This window comes from Rattus rattus, chromosome 1, assembly GCF_011064425.1.
Source record: "Rattus rattus isolate New Zealand chromosome 1, Rrattus_CSIRO_v1, whole genome shotgun sequence".
Classification (NCBI taxonomy): domain Eukaryota; kingdom Metazoa; phylum Chordata; class Mammalia; order Rodentia; family Muridae; genus Rattus; species Rattus rattus.
In genome coordinates, this window is record NC_046154.1 from 99,571,567 (window position 1) to 99,591,787 (window position 20,221).

Below are 20,221 nucleotides of genomic sequence, written 5' to 3' on the forward strand. Positions count from 1 at the left end.
TCCCATTACAGATGGTTGTAAGCCTCCATGTGGTTGCTGGGATTTGAACTCAGGACCTCTGGAAGAGCAGCTAGTGCTCTTAACCACTGAGCCACCTCTCCAGCCCAGAATTTATTTATTTATTTATTTAATTTTTTAAAAAATTTCATTCTTTCTTTTTTTTTTTTCTTCCGGAGCTGGGGACCGAACCCAGGGCCTTGTGCTTCCTAGGCAAGTGCTCTACCACTGAGCTAAATCCCCAACCCCAATTTCATTCTTTCTTAAGTTAGACATAGTGACATATGGTAGTAAGCCCAGCACGTAGAGGGATCCAGGAGCTCATGGCCATCTTGAGCTATGTAGCAGTCTGGGCTATCTGAGGCCCTTTCTCGAAACAAAAACAAACCCACAATGATAAATAAATGATAGGATGACTGCTCCCCTGGCTGATGTGGAACTCGCCATGTAGTCACAGTTCCCTCAAGTGCTGTGGTTATAGGCAGGAGCCACCATGCTCCGCTGACACTGTTTTCTTTAGCCAAAAGTGACTGAGTTTCCTTAGTGCCATATTTCCTATTCTCTGTGATCGGGGTCTGTTCCTCTGCCATCAACTGATGCAGCATACCAACGTCCTTCCTGTTCAGCCATGAGCCCAGCTTCTATTTCCTTCTTTCTCATTCTCCAGCAACGGGCCTTCCATGCTGGCTTGCCCTCTTTGGGACACTTGCCAGTTCTCTATGGGCGTTGTCCTCTCTCTGCTTCCTCCACTCTGCCCACCCCCTCTCCCTATCCCTCCTGCTTTCTCCATCGACACTGGGGCTCACCCCTCAGTCTTTCTCCCTGGGGATGGCTTCCAGAGTTCCCTCCCTCCCAGTCAGGTTCAGATGTGTTTCTTCCTGTCTTGTGGGTAGTTTGAACTACACGTTTATTCCAATGTGTTCAGGCTTTGCTCTCCTCCGCTCTGGCTGTCTTCTGTTCTTCAGCTCTGTGTAGTCAAATAGGTAATCAATCTAACTTGGTCTAGAATCCGGGGAGTGCACTGTAGGAGTCTCAAGCTGGGAGACACTCCAGGGCCTCAGCCTGAGCCCTGCTCTAGAGTTCAGGATGACTTCCTGAGGCCACTGCCTCTCATCTAGTAGGCACAGCTATGGCTGTCTAAAATGGACTACACTATGGACTGGAGGGATGGCTCAGCGATAAGGCTCATTGGTTGCTTTTACAGAGGACCTGGGCTCAGTTCCCAGCATCCACTTGGTGGCTCACAACCATCTGTACTCCAGTTCTAGGGGATCTGATTCTCTCTTCTCACTTCTTCAGGTACCAGTCACACATGTGGGGCACAGACATGCATGTAGGCAAAACACCCATATACATAAAAATGCCGAGGGGTTGGGGATTTAGCTCAGTGGTAGAGCGCTTGCAAGGCCCTGGGTTCGGTTCCCAGCTCCAAAAAAAAAAAAAAAAAAAAGAATAAAGAAAAAAGAAAAAAAAAATGCCGTACCAATTATTGTAATCAAAGATTTCTATATATTGTGTTAAAATTCTATATGATGTTTCTGCTTCAGGGAAGAATGTAAACAGTGCTTGAGAAGAACAGTCATAATTGTTTTAGCATTAGCTATAAATACCATTTTAGTGCTTCTCAAGTTACATCTTATAAGGTTACTAAGGACCCCCACCCCCAGACCCACTTCCTTCACTCTCTTGGAAAATGAGGTGGCTCCAGAGATGTCTTGGAATGGGATCATAATCTGATAAGGCAAAACCAGGTACCACCAGGGTTCCCTGTGGGGTTTGGTATCTGCTCTTTCCTCTAACGTGGTTTTTCATGAGCTTTCTAGAAAACTGCAGGTTACAGCTGGGAAAGGAGAAAGGCAGTTGTTAGCGGCTGCGCAGAAATTCCTGCTAGTGCTCCTCTCCTTCTAATGCTCGCAAAATTTCCATGTCTTACTGTTCCGTCTCAGAATCGGCGACCACCGGATTCGAACTTTGGAACACCTACTTTCCTGTACACTCTCTGTAGAGTAGACCAGCAGAAACCGCGCTCTGGCCAAGGGCCGCAGGGCGCTGGAGGGGCGAGGCTTGCTCTCCCCGCTTTCTGCAGAGGAGGGCTCCGATTGGCTGTGGAGAGAGACCGGGCCTGCGGATTGGCTGCGCGGCGGCCGCCGGCTGACGTGGCGGGGCCGAGACCTGCGGGCCTGCGCGGCCGGTGCGGAAACACCCGGGGCAGCGAACAGGCGCGGTTAAGCACCATGCCGCTGGAGCTGGAGCTGTGTCCCGGGCGCTGGGTGGGTGGACAGCACCCGTGCTTTATCATCGCGGAGATCGGCCAGAACCACCAAGGAGACTTAGATGTGGCTAAGCGCATGATCCGCACTGCCAAGGTAAGGGGCGGGGCCCGGGAAGGTCCGCGGAGTGGTAGTGGAGGAGCCCAGGAAGGTTAATGCAGGAGTTTGAAGGCCGAAGGTGGGGGTGGGGATCAGGTTAACGGAGGGGCCCGGGAGAGTTCACGGAGGGGTTCGGGAGACCGTGGCTGCGATTGCCTTCTGGTTCTGTGCTCCCCGTCTCTCCTGCTCGGCTCCCCTGCTCAGTCTTCCAGCTGCTCTTGCTCGCCCTCCCTGCGGACCCGACCCCTTTCTTCTTTCTGGTTAGATCAGCTGGCACGCTCTGTGGCTTTCTACCTAACCAGAATCTTAGGAACCCAGCCCTCTTGTCATAAGTCACCTCCGAGATCCTCCCGTGACATTTGTCTACAGTCCTTGGAAGTTGATGTGGCTTTTTTTCACCTCTCAGTCCCAGTGTTTGGATAACTGAACGGTAAAAACTCCAGATCCGGTTAGGGAATCTCTGTGCCTAAGCTGCCTGATTTGAAAATCTGGCTTCATGGAGTTGTGATTAGAACTCAGTTCCAAGAGGGAAATGAGTGGCAGCACAGTAGTTGGTCCGGGGCTCCTTAGGTGACCACTAACTACAACTCCTGAGGTGCTTATGACGGTGGCTCACTCACTTCTCTTAGTAAATTTCCACTAATTCATAAGGATGCCTCCTCCAGCTACACCCGGAAGCCCTAGGTCTCACAGTGTTTTGTTTCTAGTCCTTTTGAAACAGGGATTTACTCCAACCTGGGCTAGTCAGGGAGTCACCATGTATCCCAGGCTATCCCTCAGATATTCTGCTTCTGGAATTACAGGTGCATGCCTTCACTCAGGACAGGTCATACTTTTCTTTTTTCTTTTCTTTTCTTTCTTTTTTTTTTTTTAAAACCTTTCTTTCTTTTGAAGAAAAAAACCTTTCTTTCTTTTCAGTCTTTGAAGAGGAACTGTTCATCATTGTGGCCCTAACCTAACCCTCAGCTTTAATAAAGTGCCCTGTGATCTTTTGGGGGGAGGGGTTGGTTATTTTTTTTGATTGATTGATTGATTGATTGATTGATTTTATTGTTTTTGGAAACAGTCTCACTCTGTAATGTAGATTGGCTTGGGACTTACCTTGTAGACCAGGCTAGGCTCTCAAACTTGGACCAGTCTTCCTGTAATAGCCTCCCAAGTGTTGAGAGTATATAGGCTTGGGTCATTACATCTAGCAGTCCAGGAAAGATGGTTCAGTGGTTAAGAGCACTGGCTTCTTTCCCAAAGGACCTGAGTTCAGTTCCCAGGATCCACATGGCGGCTCACAGCCATCTCTAACCCCAGTTCTAGGGGATCTGACACTCTTCTCATCTCAGTTCACACCACACACACACACACACACACACACACACACACACACACACACACACACACACACACACACACACACACACACACACACACGGTGCACAGACATACATGCAGACAGTAAATGCCAGGATAGCACTCCACTCTATATAGGGAAACCCTGTCTCAGAAAATAAAACAAACAAAATGAGGTAGCTTCTTCCATTGTTTATTAATGCTGCTCCCCTAACTTCACACCATCTCAAATTCAGTTTTATCTTACCCTTCCTCAGAACTAACTAACTGATTGTTGTAAAAGCACTGTTGAAAAAGGACTTTAAAGTAATAGTTGCTAACAGGTTTTAGATTCTCGCTCTTGAGATGCTGAGCTCAGTGTTTTTCCGTACTCTCTCCTAGGACACCTAATTAATTCCTATAACGTTAATTCCTATAATACCCGTCGTTGACTTCATTGACGCCTTTGATCCCAGCACTTGGAAGTCGAGGCAGTGGCAGTCAGATCTCTGTGAGTTCGAGGGCAGCCTGGGCTCCATAGCAAGTTCCAGGCCAGCCAGGACTACATGATGAGACCTTGTTTCAGAGGTGTATAATTTTTAATCTTCGCTTTAAACACAGGTTTCCAGCCTTTGGAGTGTAAAGAGGGGAATTCTTGCCTTTAATTCAAAGGAACAGCCTGTTTTTTCAAGGTGTGACCTCTTTGATGAGGTTGTAAAACCTAGAAATATAAAACTGTGCAAACAGAGTTATAGTTTTTTTCTCATAGGTTCTCTTTAGTTCCGGAGGGCGTTGGGGTTGGGGGACACAGTGACGGGACTGGGACTCTAAGCAAGAACCTGGCCTAGAGCTGGGACATTTATTAGTTAACTGGTCCTCAGCAGGTGGCTTATTTAGGCCTCAGATGTTTCTTGTTTCACTCTCTTTCTATGGTGCTTGAAAATTTAAAGTAGGAAGATTTCTTGCAATCGTACGTTTTGACTTTGCTGCCGTTTGTAGCAGGAGTAAAATTAGTTACCCAGAGTCTGCAGTGCACAAGCTCCCTTGCTCTCATGATGAGTCTGTTTTATTATATTTAGAGTGTGCACACACATGTGGGTCTCAGGGATTGAACTCAGGTCTTCAGGCTTGGTGGCCTGAGCATTTACCCACTAAGACATTTTTTTAAGGGACTTTTTATTTTATTTTATTTTTCCTTTTATTTTTAAGGCAGAATCAGACTCTAGCAGTCCTGGACAACTTGGAACTTACTATGTAGACCAAGTTGGTCTCCAATTCACAGCAATCTACCTGCTTCTGCCTTCTAAGTTACCTGGAATTAAAGGCACACAACAGTATACCTGGCTTAAAGTGTTTTTCCTCCTATGATTTACTTATTTAGATTATGTATATGTTTCTGTGCCAGCAGGCGCTTGGGGAAGGCAGAGGTGTCTGAGTTCCCTGGGGCTGGAGGTACAGCAGTTGTGAATAGCTGGGTGTGGATGCTGGGAGCCAGACTTGGGCCCTCTGTAAGAGTAGATGAGCCATCTGTCTGTTCTCTGTTTTTGTATTTTTGAGACAGGGTCTTACTATGTAGCCATGATTGGCTTGGACCTCTCTGTGTAGACCACACTGGCCTCACAGAGATCTGCCAGCCTCTGTCTCCCAAGTGCTGGGGTCAGATGTGTGCACCACCAGGATGGACTTAAAATGCACCTTTATGCCAGGAGGTGGTGGTGGTGCACACCTTTAAGCCCAGCACTTGGGAGGTAGAAGCAGGTGGATCTCTGAGTTCCAGGCCTGCCTGGTCTACAGAGCAAGTTCTAGGACAGATAGATAGGGCTACAGAGAGAAAGCCTGTCTTGAGATCTGCCTCCCCAAGGGGAGAAAGAAAAAACACCTTTATAGTATATAATATATAGGTTCACCATTAGTAGGAATTGCGGGTTTGAGTGGCATGGTGCAGCCCAAGGGTCTCCTCAGCACCTCAGGGTCTCTGTTCAGCTGCAGGTCCTGACCTTGCTGGTACTCAGATTCTGAGTGAAACTGTGATTTATTGGCTAAGCGAAGGGTCAGGTAATTGAGGAGAGCCAAGTGTAGGTGTTAGGTACCCCAAGTACTTGAGCAGTGGTTTTATTTTTGTTCGTTTGGTTTTTCGAACATTGTTTTTTGTTATTTTGTGTAGGTGTGCATGTCTGCATGTGGAGTGTGCACCTAAGCATAGATTCCTTTGGAGATTAGGGGCCGGCCGGGGTCACTTAGGAGTCGCTGGTGGCCTTAAGCCACCTGACATGGCGCACATCTGCACACACCTGCAATCCCTGGGACCCGCACGGTGGAGGGAGCATTTTCTTTTTCTCTTTCGGTTCTCATGAGGCAGTCTCTCTGTACAGCCTGGCTGTCCTGGCGCTCGGTATGTAAGTAGGCTGGCCTCAAGCTTACAGAGATCCCCCTGCCTCTGCCTCCTGAGTCTCGCCTTTTTCTTTTTATATACATAAAAAATAATTTTGATGTAACCCTGTTGTATGGCTCACGCCTTCAACCCTAGCACTCGGGAAGCAGAGGCAGGAGGATCACTGGTCCATATAGCAAGTTCCAGGCCAGCCAGAGCTATTTAGTGAGACATTATCTTACTGTGAATTTATTTTTTAACTTTAATTTCTTTTTGTTATTTTGTCGTCCCGTCCTCCCCCCCACCCTCCCGAGCTGACTGAACCCAGGGTCTTGTGCTTGCTAGGCAAGCGCTCTACCATTCTAAGCTATATCCCCAGCCCCTTAACTTTAATTTCTTGTATGTCCTTGGTGGTACATGTGTATGCATTTGCATGTAGAGGGCAGAGGTCAATGTTGGGGGTCTGCTTCAGTTATCTATCGTTAGTCTCTTTATTTGTACGTGTGTCTGTGTGTGTGTGTGTGTGTGTGTGTGTGTCTGTGTCTGTGTCTGTGTGCATATACACATGTGCATACACACAAGAACACTCGTGGATATATGGTCCTGCCACCGTGTGTGTTTGGAGGTCTGAGCTTCTAGGCAGTCTCTCCTTCCATTGTGTGGGACCTGGGATCGAACTCAGTTCGTTGGGTTTGGTGGTAAACGCCTTCCAGTGAGCCATTTTAAAGCCCTCTGCCTTTTTTTTGAAACAAGGTTCCTCCCTGAACACATTGCTCATGAATTGGGTTAGACTGGCCGTTGGCCAAGCCCCAGGGATGGGACTATAGGCTCATGCTGCTGTGCCTGGCTTTTACATGGGTGGTATGGAGTGAGCTTAAGCCCTGTGACTTCACTTCACCCACTGAGCATCTCTGCAGCCCATTTTGTCTAAATATAATGATGTCATATCACTGTCTGCTCCAGGTCAGTGAAAATGTCTTTCTCGGTGTTACAGGAGTGCGGGGCCGACTGCGCTAAGTTTCAGAAGAGTGAGTTGGAGTTCAAGTTTAACCGGAAGGCCCTGGAGAGACCATATACTTCGAAGCATTCATGGGGGAAGACTTACGGGGAGCACAAACGACATCTAGAATTCAGCCACGATCAGTACAAGGAGCTGCAGAGCTACGCGCAGGAGATTGGCATCTTCTTCACTGCCTCTGGCATGGACGAGGTGAGCGGCTCAGCAGCTGCCTGTGGACTATGGGATGCAGGTGGCTTTTTGTGTGTTGCCAGCTCTAGCTTCGTTCACCTGTACCGTATGCGGCTAAGTGGAAAGCCAACAAACTGGAGGCCCAGAGAAGGGGTTTTGAGATAAGGGTGCCTTAGTTTTTTTTTTTTTTTTTTTTGGTTCTTTTTTTCGGAGCTGGGGACCGAACCCAGGGCCTTGCGCTTCCTAGGCAAGCCCTCTACCACTGAGCTAAATCCCCAACCCCGGGTGCCTTAGTTTTAAAGCTAACCTCTGGATCAGAGACCCCAGGGTCCATCACACCAGGGGAAAGTAGTCTAGGCTGGGAACCTGCCCCTTGCCAGCTAGATCTGACTGGCTCACTTCCGTGTGTTACCTATAGATAAGTGGCTCAGAGGCTGGCTGTGCTGACATCCTGGAAGGATTCAGCTGATAGTGGGCCTCAGGTTCATTTTGGAACATAATTTTTCTCTCCTCTGTATGTAGCCCTCGATGTCTGGGAACTCACCCTGTAGACCAGGCTGGCCTCGATCTCAGAGATCTGCCTGCTTCTCCCTCCCAGAGCGCTGCCCGATGTAATTTCTGCACTTTGATGGTTCTGTGTTCTCTCTTTCTGAATGTCAAAAACTTCAGTCTTAGAAACAGGACGCTGGTGCAGAAAGTTTAGAAAGCAGGAACAAGAGGGACCGGCCTATGGTTCCTGTACATTATCTCTGTGGATTTTCTCTCTGAGTCTTACATGTATGTGCTGTGGCTGGTTATTCCCGGCTTGTCACGTTTGGGCTTGTGTGTTCTTTTCCCAGTTAGTGTGAGAACACAGCTTTCCCCCGTCTGTCTGTAGGCTTTGATAGCAGTGTAGTGTTTCTTTTGGAGGATAAACTAGAATGTTGGTTTTTGTTTTTGTTTTTTTTTTAAATTAATTAATTAATTAATTTGGACACAGGGCCTTAGTATATAGCCTTGGCTGGCCCGGAACTCGTGACGTAGACCAAGCTGGCCTCATGATCTTCCAACTTCAGGGTCCTGAGTACGCTGTTACAGGCCTTGAGCACGGCCAGCTGGTTTACTTCCACTTTCTTACCATGATGCCAAGCCAGGGTGGTGGGCCCTGCTTGCAACTCTAGCATTTGGGAGGTGGAGGTAGGCGAGTGAGTTGAGACCAGCCTCAGCTACACAGGTCAGCCTGAAATACTGAGACTGACTCAAAACAAGACACCAAGATGAGCACCCTCGCCCTGTCCTCAGGTTCTTCTTCAGAGTTGCCTGTGCACGAGCACGCACGCATGCACGCATGCACGCACATGCATACATACACCATCTCTGTCTCACTACATCTTACCTTGTAACCACAGCAGAAACCACTGTATAGATCAGGGTAACCTGGAACTCACAGAGCCTCCTGCCCCTGCCTCTAGGAGTGCTGGGGTTAAAGGTGTGCCCTACCATACCTGGTGCATAAAACACACCTCTGCCTTTGTGTTATTCTTCCAGACTTGCAACTATATTTGTGATTGTAAGCATTGGTCCTTGTAAAACCGTGGGAAGCCTCCTATGGTGCCTGTCATCCAGCACTGGTAAGCTTAGGCAGGAGGCTTGCCATGAGTCCAAAGCCAGCCTAGATGATATAGTGCATTTCAGACCACTCAGCTACAGAGTGAGAGTCCGTCTCAATAATAAACAGGGCCTGTGAGGTGCTTGTCAGTAATCTCTGTTGCCTCCAAGCCTGATGATCAAGAGTTCAGTTCCTGGGTCCCTCATGGTGAAAGGAGAAAACCAACTCTTGCAAATTGTCCTTGGATTTCCACATATCTACACATGCACCGGGGCCCTCATGCCACTCTGCTTTACATAAACACATACGCAAAATTAAGAATAAATAAGCGAGCCAGGAAGTGGCAGCACAGGCCTTTAATCCAGCACTGGGAGGCAGAGGCGGGCAGAGTTGAGGCCAGCCTGGTCTACAGAGTGAGTGCTAGGGTGGCCAGGACTACACAGAGAAGCCCTATCTCAAAAAAACATAGATGGGTGGGTGGGTGGAAGGACAGATGGACAGACAGACGGAAGGATGAGGGTAGGTGGAGAGCTCAGGCTTCAGCTAGATCACACTTTTCTCAGTTCAGAGCATTTAATGACACAGTAGAGTGACAAGGACTTCTTCCTTGTCCTGACAAACTGATTTTCCTCGGTAGAACTTTGAGGAATTGCTGTTCTTCCATTATGGGGGGAGGGGGTAAAAAGCATATCAAAAAAGTGAAAGACTTAATAGTCCCAGCAGTTGGGAGGTGGAGTCTGGAGAATTCCAGCCATAGCCAGCCAGGGCAGCACAGCCCACAGGCCGGAAGCAGTGCTGCTCTTCTATCCTGAAAACCCGCTTGGTTCCTCCTCTCCTCATCACTTGTTTGAAGGAGTCTCCCGGCTAGCCCGGGGCAGTGAGTAAATCGACCTTGCTTTGCCAAGCCAGCATTTCCTGCCAGGCCTCCTTAGAGCTGGCTTGGCTGGGTTCTGTCTGTCCTTCCGTGTCCACCACCTCCGTTTGTGAAGCAGGTGGTTCCCGTGACTTCCTTGTGCCAGCCATCATTTAACGAGTTCTGTCTTTCTCTGCTGCGGGAGCTGTTCCGGGGCTGCTCTGTGTGCTCAGGAGAGGCTAAGGTGTGGCAGGATTTTACAGAGTCTGCAAAGGTTCCTAGGACACGTGTCAGGAGGGTGTGCAGAGGAGGTGGACTCTAACCAAAGAAAGCTTAGTATCGACACTGCAAGCAGAAGCCGTGGCCTGGCAGCCCTGCTGGGTACCCGCTCGGTGACTGTGCTCCTGCCCTGCACTCTTCCCCGTCAGAGGGCTGCCTGCTGCCTGCTGCCTCTCACAGGGCTGGCCTGGCCTTTGTGGCTCTGTGTTCTGTCCATCTTAAAGGGAACAGGAGATGGTTTATTCTGAGTGACAAGCACCCGGGAACACAGATTTAGGTTACCCCAGATTCCCTGTTCCAGTGTGGAAGCAGTTTCACAAGGTTTTTATAGTTTTACAGAACAAAGAAAGTCATAAATCAAGGCACCTTTAAAATACATTTGAGAGTATGTGAGAGAGGTAGGTAAAGTGGGGTGGGGAAGCTGTTCTGTAGGGCCAGGATGCTATCCGATGTCATTTAGCACCTGGATCAGTAGGAGCTAGTGTGCTCCACTAAGTTAGCAGCGTCTGAGAGGTTCTTATTTGTTGCCATGAGGTGTTAGTTCAGATACAGAGAGGGCAAGGCATGGCCTTTCCAGAAGGCTAAAACTAGCCCAAGATGAAGTCATTGGCTTCTGAACTTACAAAACTCCAATCTCTCCACAGTACTGCAGACAGGTCTTCCGAGAGTTTTCCTCCTCCTCCTCCTCCTCCTCCTCCTCCTCCTCCTCCTCCTCCTCCTCCTCCTCCTCCTCCTCCTCCTCCTCCTCCTCCTCCTCCTCTTCCTCCTCCTCCTCCTCTTCCTCCTCCCCCTCCTCTTCCTCCCCTCCTCTTCTTCCTCCTCCTCTTCCTCCTCTTCTTGTTTATTCACAGCCAGACATACTTTTTTTTTCAGGAATTTTTGTTCGCAGCTCCCCAGTGGCCGCTCACCCCCTGTACTCCCGCTGAGGCATTTCTTCTCTGGCGTGATCCCCAGCTGAAGGGGCCTCAGTTTTCCCCAGTGTGGCTGACCGTGCCTGTAATCCCAGCACTCAAAGCAGGAATATGAGGAAGGCAATTTGAGGCTAGCCTGGGCTACATGTGGTGGTGTTTGAAAAAAGAGAAGCCCTGGCCTTCCTCTTTCTGTAACTCCTTGGAACACAACTTCTCTTAGTACACACACACTGTCTGTTCTTATTCTATTTGTATAATTTTTGAGGCAGGGTCTCTAATGTAGCACGAGGTGTTCTGGAACTCACTGTGATCAGGCCAGCCACACACTCCGGAGATCGACCTGCCTCTGACTTTGGAATGCTGGATCAAAGGCATGCTCGCTGTCTAAAGTTTAAACAGTTCTGAGTCCATCAGCCAGGCATGATGGTGCATGTCTGCAATCTCTTTGGAGACTGAGGCAGGAGAGTCAAGAGTTAAATAAAGGCCAGTGTAGGCCACATAATAAGTTTCAGGCCAGCCTAGATACAAGCCTGTCTCAAAGAGCAAAGAAAAGCAATCCTAAGTCAAATCAGGTTGATAGACCTGGCTTTAAGATCAGACAGGCTTATATTCTGGGACCCGCTAAGGAACAGGTCAAAGTTCCCTCAGCACTAGCCTGCCGCTGTGGCTGTTCCATTCACTAAACCCAGTTGGCGTCCGAGGATCTGTTTATTGATTGAATTACTTTAAGGCAAACTGAAAAGAGGAAGTGATAGGGCTGTCTGGCTGGTCAGAGGAAGCCAGCAAGTCCTAAGGTATGCGGATGGCAGGCTTGTGCCTTGGCAGGGTGACAGACCAAAGTGGCAGTTCTCAAAATGGCCACCAGATGGCGATGGTTCTCCAGGTGGATTGCAAAATGAGGCAGGCTCTTTCCTCCTAGCATTTTAAAAGAAAAATAACTTGCAGATAGTAGGATTCCATTTTATATTTCAAATCCTTGTGGGTAAATCTTTGAAATATTTTTTCTGCTTACAGATATGTCTGTGTATCACTTGTATGCCTGGTACCCTTGGAGGCCGGAGGGAAGGAGTCAGGTCTCCCAGAACTGGAGTTGTGGATGGTTGTGAGCCTCATGTGGGTGCTGGGAATCAAACCTGGGTCCTCTGGACGAGCAGCCAGTGTTCTTAACCCCTGAGACATTCTCCAGCCCTTGTTTTCTTTTTTGAGACAAGTTCTTATTATATCATCCTGGCAGACCCAGAACTTGCTGTGTAAGACCAGGCTGGCCTTGAACTCATAGAGAATCCACCCTTATTAGTTCTTGCAGTTTAACAATATGAGATTTTACTTGTGTGTGTGTGTGTGTGTGTGTGTGTGTGTGTGTGTGTGTGTGGTGTTAGGGATCAAACCCAGGGCCTCACACAGGCCAGGAAATACTTACCCATTTCCTCCAGTCCTGAGATTGTCCTAGAACCATTTGCTGACACCTCCCAGCTTCCTGGGTCTTCTGGCTGCGTCCTACATTGCAGGGTTTATTGAGTCTGAATGGTGGCTGGCTGACTTTTGCAGCCCCCACAGTTCAAGGTCTGAAGGGCCAGCTGCTGCTGAGCAGGTCAAACCAGGACACAGACGGCTCCGTTTGCCCCTCTGGGTAGGACTCCGTGTCTTCTTTCTGGTCGGTGACCTTTGAGGGGCAGTCATTCTCTCTGCCTGGCTTCTGGGTCATGCGTAGGTCACAGCCCTTTTGCTTTTGTTCGCAAGTCCTTGGGGAGGGAACAGTCTGGCCAGAGGTAGTGTTTCCTTCATGGATTCTTCTAGCAACTGATGACTGGCAACAAGCCCTGGGTGTGACAGCCGGGTGTGCAGCATGTGATGGCGTGTTCTCTGGTCTGCACTGGGTTCCTCTGTCACCTGTCCCGTACCACAAGGACAGTGTTCTGAACAATGGGGAAAGGTACTCCGTCTGATTTTGTTTTTTTTTTTTTTATGTAGATGGCAGTTGAGTTTCTGCATGAACTGAATGTTCCCTTTTTCAAAGTTGGATCTGGAGACACTAACAATTTTCCCTACCTGGAAAAGACAGCCAAGAAAGGTAAGTGTCTTTTCCTAAAACTAGACCCCAAGCCTTGTGTTTCTGTTCCCTAGCGGCCACTCACTGCAGTAGCACTCATGGATACTCAACTCTTCCTGTTGTTTTTGGTTTTGATTTTTGAGACAGGGTCTCTCTATGTAGTCTGGCTGGCCAGGAGCTTGCTGTGTAGCCCTGGTTGGCCTCAGTCTCCTAGAGATCTGCCTGTCTCTGCCTCTTGAGTACTGAGATTAAAGATGTGCACTGTCACACCAAGCATTGGAGACCCATCTTAGAAACCTGCTTCTACCCTTTTGTTTTCGGACAGCGCTAGGGACTGAACCCAGTGTCCCGTGCACCTGTATGAGTGCGCCACCGTGGAGCCACGTCCCTGGGCAGTGGAGGAATCCCTTCCCTAATGTCTCCACACCCCCATGTGAATGATCCCCCTTCCCTCATTTCAGACCTGGGATGGAAGCAGGGTATTACCAGGATATTCTACACTTGTCTCCCAGGCAAGGCCTCAGAAGCTGTAAGGACAAGGCCCTGTGTAGGCCAGCACTAGAGCTGGCGGCTCGTGACCTCTCTCAGCGGTGCTCTTTCACTGTGGGGTCACCAAACTGCAGGTCGTGCATCTCCTGTCCAGAACGCTTGGGACCAGGCGCGGTCCAGAATTTCGAGTATTTAAGACTTGGTATTTGTAGGAAGAGATGAAGCCTGTCTGTCTTGTGCAGCCTTTTGATCTGCAGAGAAGCCTTTCTTTCCTTCAGGATTGAGGTCCCGTGATGTGCTTCCCTTTGCTGAAGCATGGTTCTGAGGACAGTGTCCTCCCTCCGCGGTCTCTGGGCGGCGTCTTAGGTGTGGGTGGGGGAGAGTCTGAGCTCCTGTGAAGAAGGTGCCGGGTTCTTCAGGTCGTCCTATGGTGATCTCCAGCGGGATGCAGTCCATGGACACCATGAAGCAAGTCTATCAGATCGTGAAGCCCCTGAATCCCAACTTCTGCTTCCTCCAGTGCACCAGTGCGTACCCACTACAGCCCGAGGATGCCAACCTGCGCGTCATCTCGGTGAGCACAGAGTGGGGCCTCACTGACCCAGCTCCTCTGAGACAGTGGGGCCTTTGCTGCCTGTTCATTCGCAGTGCTGGGGACTGGGCCCGGGGCGTGGGACACTTTATAATTTACAGATCCTGTCATAAGCGTGACAGACTCAAATTAGACCCAGGGAGCCAAGGAAATGCACATTCTAAAGAAGGGGACTGCAAATTAAACTTTATAAGACCAATCTTAGATTCTTCGTGTGTGTGTGTGTGTGTGTGTGTGTGTGTGTTGTGTGTGTACAGGCGTGCACATGCATGTATACCTCACAATTTATCTTTGTATACAGTTAGTCTATTTAGTCTTTTTCTTTATGTTTTGAGGCAAGGCCTCACTCTGTAGCCCAGGCTGGCCTGTAACTCACTGTGCAGACCAGACTTGCCTCTGCCTCTGCCTAATTGCTGGGATCCAAGGCCTCCACAGAGGTTAATATAATCAACATTAAGCGTCTGTGACTCCCGGTACTCCCTGAGTTCCCACCTTCAGAAGTGCTGTCACCCCATCTAGACACCGTCACAGCGGTCACAATTCCCTGGCCTTGCAGCCTGTACTCTGATCACACATCTGTAGGTCAGATCTCCAGGTCTTTGCCACCTAACATCCCTAATCTGCTACCAACCCCACCTGCTCCTTCCTGCCCGGCTTTGGCTTCTGGCCACTGTCACTGACAGCACTCACTCAGCTGAGAAGGGTGTGGTGCATCAGGGGAGCCATGGATAACATATTCGTCATTTAGCGTTCTCTCCATCTGGATGCTCTGGGGCCGGGCTGTGTGTATAACTGATACTTCTGTGTAGCGCACTTGGTTTTGGCCATGCAAGCTCATTAAATGTGACAGGTACTTTCCGGGAGCTCAGGCCTTCCATTTCAGTTATGATGTTATTTTTGGTCTTCGCAGGGTTAAATGTTCACAAAGAGTGTTGGTTTATTAAACTGTTTTGGGCCTGTGTATGTGTGGACTGCACCATGGCAAGGGCATGGAGGCCAGGCCTGTAGGGGCTGGTCCTCTTCTTTCACCGATGGCTTCCAGGGATCACACTCATGTCGTCAGGCTTGGAGCAGGTGCTTGCCTTCACCCTCTGAGCCATCTCCGTGGCCCACAGAGGGTGTTCTCAGTGATAGTAGCAGCGTTTACAGTATGGCAGGAGTCTCAGGGTTTCTGATGCTACGACGAAACACCATTACCAAAGTAACTTGGGGAGAAAGGTGTTTGTATCTCTTAGGGTTCCATATGTCAGTTCAGCATCAAAAACAGTGAGGGCAGGAACACATGAGGCAGGAACATGGAGGCAGGAGCTGATGCAGAGGCCATGGAGGGCTGCTCCTCTTCATGGCTTGCTCAGCTTGCTTTCTTATAGACCCCAGGACCCCCAGCCCACCGGTGGCGCCACCCACAATGGGCAGAGCCCTCCCGCACCAACCACTAAGAAAATGCCTGCAGTCAGATCTTAGGAGGCATTTTCCCCATTGAGGCTCCTCCCTCTTCTGATTACTCCGGCCCTTGGGTCAAGCTGACATCAAACTAACCAGTGCAGTGGGTGCCCTTCCTCAATTCCCAGCAACCTCAGTGAGTGCTTTTATCCTCACAAAGGGTTGGTCAGAGTGCTTTACTGACCTGACTGCCTGGAATGGGGTGCTGCTCAGATCCCTCTGACTAGGAGAGCGTGTGTCAAGCACAGAAGGGTAGCCACTTCCTCTTCTCTTCACAGGAATACCAGAAGCTCTTTCCTGACATTCCCATAGGGTATTCTGGGCACGAGACAGGCATCGCCATATCTGTAGCCGCAGTGGCCCTGGGGGCCAAGGTATTGGAACGTCATATAACTTTGGACAAGACCTGGAAGGGGAGTGACCACTTAGCCTCACTGGAGCCTGGAGAACTGGCAGAGCTAGTGCGGTCTGTGCGTCTGGTGGAGCGGGCACTGGGCTCCCCAACCAAGCAGCTACTGCCCTGTGAGATGGCCTGCAATGAGAAGGTGGGCACTGGCCTTACTCTCCTGGGGCAGGGGCGGCACACTTGCTAGGAGCGGGGCTCAGGATGACCTCTGTGTCTGGGTCTGATGAAGCTGGTGACGTGTGTCATACCCATCCTTCAGAGCATCATCAGGCTATGTGAGTAAAGTGTGTTTCATAAGAGGAATTCAGGCTTTTCGGCCACCTCTGGTCACATTAGCTTTCCCACTAGGGCTCTGAAGCCTGAGGCCCTAGGACTCTGGACCCCAGGGGATGTGAGTTCTGAGGTGGTCAAGCCTGGGTTACTTGGAGTAGGCATGCTGAGGCAGGGGAAGTACAAAGAGGCATGGGGTGGGCCACGGGCATCAGGCATGGGGTGGACCACGGGCATCATCACGGGGCTGCTGGGCAGGGGTGGCGAGGCTGAGGCATGCTTCCTGGCTTCTGGGAAGCTGGAGCCAGGAGTCGCAGGACTGCTGGAGGCAGAACTCCTCACCTGCAGTTGTTTGGGTCGAGCAGAGGCCAGACACTAGGTATACACGAAGAACATTGTCACCTTTTATTCCAGGGGAGACTACCTGCTTAGCTCCCTAAATTACAGGTGCACAGGTACTGGGAAGTTGGCAGTAAAGAAATAGAACGGCCTTGCAAATGAAGCGGAGAGAGTTGTGCGGGGAGCCGGCACGAGAGTTCCAGAGTTGGACGGGAATGTGGTGCTCAAAGCAGAGGGCGAAACATAGCAAGGGCTCCAAGCAGAATTAGAACTCAGGCTCTTGTGTGTTAGCCGCAGGGGACAGCAAATGCTGCTTCAGAGCATTTACAGGAAGGCGGGGTTGTGAGCTTTAGACAGCTCGGTCTCCACGCCTGGCTGTCCGTCTGTTCTCTTCCTGAGCGCCCCTTGTCATCCGAGTATCAGTGACCCTCATCGCTCATGAGCCCTCCATGACCTTACTTCATAGACTGTAGTGGCACCTGGGCTGTACAGACCCTGGAGCAGGGCCCAGGGGTTTCCTCTTCGCTTCTCATCTTCAGTTACCGGCAGCTCGACCAAGCTTCTTGCCTTCTTTTGACCTAAGTTTCTCCTAAGAGGTTGACTAGACAGTCACAAGAGTAATCACAGTTGTCATATGTTGTGAGCTTTCTGTCACGTTCTTCTAATCTGACAAGGTCTGCCAGCGTCTTTTAACAGAGAAACCAAAGTGTACTGTCCCAGGCCAACAGAGCCTGAGCCTGGGTGCATCTGACTGCAGGGCCTGAGTCTGGGTGCATCTGACTGCAGGGCCTGAGCCTGGGTGCATCTGACTGTAGGGCCTGAGCCTGGGTCCATCTGACTGTAGGGCCTGAGCCTGGGTCCATCTGACTGCAGGGCCTGAGCCTGGGTGCATCTGACTGCAGGGCCTGAGCCTGGGTGCATCTGACTGCAGGGCCTGAGCCTGGGTCCATCTGACTGTAGGGCCTGAGCCTGGGTGCATCTGACTGCAGGGCCTGAGCCTGGGTCCATCTGACTGCAGGGCCTGAGCCTGGGTGCATCTGACTGCAGGGCCTGAGCGTGCTCTATTACTGGGAAGGCCTCTCCTCTGGTCTATGATGTCCTCTGACACTGGCTGTGTCTTGTTTTCTATGAGGTGCTGCTCTGGGTACAGTGGTGAGAGTAGATGGGACCTGCTGTGAGGTCCCATTACAGGGACAGCAAGTGTGCAGCAGTGACATCTAGGATCTGACACTGAGCTTCCTTTGTCTACAGCTCGGCAAGTCCGTGGTAGCCAAAGTGAAAATCCCAGCAGGCACCATCCTGACCCTGGACATGCTCACTGTGAAGGTGGGGGAACCCAAAGGCTATCCTCCTGAAGACATCTTCAACCTGGTGGGCAAAAAGGTGCTGGTCACTATTGAAGAAGATGACACGGTCATGGAGGAATCCGTGGAAAGTCAAAGCAAGAAAATCAAGGCTTAAAATAAAGTGCCACTCCAGGCTTCTCGGCCACCCTGCTACTGCTGTCCAGTGTGTTGGGTGCAGAGGGCCAGGAGTGTCAGTCTCCAGGCCACCCTGTCACAGTGACCACCTGTGTCCAGCTCACTGGAAAGGAGGAACCAGTGAGGCTCTTCTGCTTTGAAGTGCCCAGCCAGCGAAGGTGGCCCAGAGCACATGCAGCTCCTCTAGGGTTTCTGTGTGGCTCTGTCGACATCTTGAGCCTTCATGGTCCCACTCAATAAAGCAGCTCCGGGGACCTGAGCTCTCAGTTCCTCATAGAGCACTGAACAGTGGGCATTAGACTCTGCCTGAGGCCCTAAGGGCAGAGACAAGCTCTCCTGTCTTTATGAGGATAGGCAGGGACAGAGCACTTGGTCCTCCCTTTGGCAAATTGTCACCACCAGAGGCCTAGGGCCATGGTTCTTAGCAGCCGGTCCCTTTCTCAGAGGCCTTCTTCTCAGACAGCAGGTGCACACTAACCCACAGTACAGTTGATCAACAGGCAGGGATGAACACGGGTCTGTAAGGGGGTGGCCATGGAGTCTGCACATTTTAGCCATAGGGGGCGGTGCAGAAATCAACCCCACCATAAGCACCAGTGTCTTGTCACACATGACAGATTACAAACCCAAAGGTCCTGTTGACATCTTTAAGTGCAGTTAAGTGCATGAACACTCACAGAGGTTCACTGTCACAATTCACTCTGTTCTTCGAAATCGATGCTGAGATTAATCATTGTTCTTTTTCAAGTATCTCCTTGTCTTTACTTTAAAAAACTTTTTTTGAGACAGGATCTCACTCTATCCCTGGCTAGCCTAGAACTGGACTTAGACCCTGAGATCTGCTTGCCTCTGCCACCTGAGGGCTGAGATTAAAGCTGTGTACCACCATGTCTGACTTGTATTCACTATTTATGTGTGTGTGTGTGTGCACGAATTACAGAGGACAGCTTGTGGGGGTCAGTTCTCCTGCCACCATGTTGGTCCCAAGGATCAAACTCAGGCCATCAGGCTTGTAGCAGTCTCCGTTACCAGCTGACTTATCTCAATGGCCCACTGATCCTCCCTTCCCAGTTCTGTGTGTTTGTATGTGCAGAGGTCAGGTGTCCTGTTTTATCTGAGACAGCATTATAAATATGGCATCTGGTGGGCTCCAGAGGCCCCTGGCTGCCCACAGTGCACTGTCAACTCTGGCTTTTTACTTGGGTGTTGAGATCCACCTCAAGCCCTCTTTTCAAGCCCCTTCCCTTTAAAGAATTATTTTATATAAGTACCCTGTAGCTGTCTTCAGACACACCAGAAGAGGGCATCAGATCCCATTACAGATGGTTGTGAGCCACCATGTGGTTGCTGGGAGTTGAGCTCAGGACCTCTGGAAGAGCAGTCAGTGCTTTTAACCACTGAGCCATCTCTAGCCCCTTCTCTCTTTTTAAAGGTTTGTTTTTATGTGTCTGTGTGTATATGCACAGTACCAATGGAGGTCAAAGGAGAGCATCCGATCCTGACTGGAATTAGTTATGAGCCTCTACAAACCCAAGTTTTCTGTAAGAGCAGAGAATGCTTTTAATCACGGAGACGTCTCTTCAGCCCTTTGCAGGTTTTTCTTTTTGGAGACAGGGTTTTTCTGTGTAGCCCTGGCTATCCTAGAACTTACTCTATAGACTCAGAGGTCTTCCTGTTTCTTGCCTCTTGAATGCTAGGATTAAAGGCATGTGCCCAGCACACACACACACATCACTTTATGTGCATTGGAGTTTTGTTTGTATATATGTCTCTGAGGGTCCTGGATCCCCTGGGACAGGAGTTACAGTTGTGAGCTGCCATGGGGGCACTGGGAACTTAATCCAGGTCTTCTCAAAGAGTATCCAGTGCTTTTAATCTTTGAGCCATCTCTCTAGCCCCGTTTTGAAGTTCTTAATCTTTGTGTTCATATTAGGCCTTTTTTAAAAAAAGGTGTGTGTGTGTGTGTGTGTGTGTGTGTGTGTGTGTGTGTGTGTGTGTGTGTGTGTCTCCACAGGGCATGGGTGTCAGATCCCCTGGAACTGGAGTTATAAGCAGTTGTGAGATGCCTGATATGGGTGCTGGGTCACAAACTTGGGTCCTCTGTAAGAGCAATTTGAACCCTTAGCCACATTCAACTATCACCTCTCCAGGCCCAATCTAATCTTATTTACCGTATCACTCCTATTTGAAGTGTATATTCAAGTGTCATTTCAAGTATATTTCAGTGTCATTAGCTCCAGCGGTTTGTGAATTAGAACTTCCCTCTTTTGG

The 20,221-nt window shown here is 49.8% G+C and overlaps 1 protein-coding gene across 1 annotated transcript; it reads left to right on the forward strand.

Moving 5' to 3' along the window:
- Positions 1-2,168: 2,168 nt before the first annotated feature.
- Nans (N-acetylneuraminate synthase) lies at positions 2,169-18,838 on the forward strand. The gene is made up of 6 exons (XM_032904114.1): positions 2,169-2,363; positions 7,055-7,270; positions 12,852-12,951; positions 13,839-13,993; positions 15,733-15,999; positions 17,721-18,838. Exons 1-6 carry the CDS (start codon positions 2,232-2,234, stop codon positions 17,928-17,930), a joined length of 1,080 nt encoding a protein of 359 aa, XP_032760005.1. The 5' UTR covers positions 2,169-2,231; the 3' UTR covers positions 17,931-18,838.
- The last annotated feature ends 1,383 nt before the right edge of the window (positions 18,839-20,221 follow it).

Excerpts from the sequence above, each read along its gene's own strand:
- Nans (XM_032904114.1), top strand. The coding sequence starts at position 2,232 with ATGCCGCTGGAGCTGGAGCTGTGTCCCGGGCGCTGGGTGGGTGGACAG. Across the intron at positions 2,364-7,054 it reads GCATGATCCGCACTGCCAAG|GAGTGCGGGGCCGACTGCGC; the intron begins GTAAGGGGCGGG and ends TCGGTGTTACAG. Across the intron at positions 7,271-12,851 it reads CTGCCTCTGGCATGGACGAG|ATGGCAGTTGAGTTTCTGCA; the intron begins GTGAGCGGCTCA and ends TTTTTTATGTAG.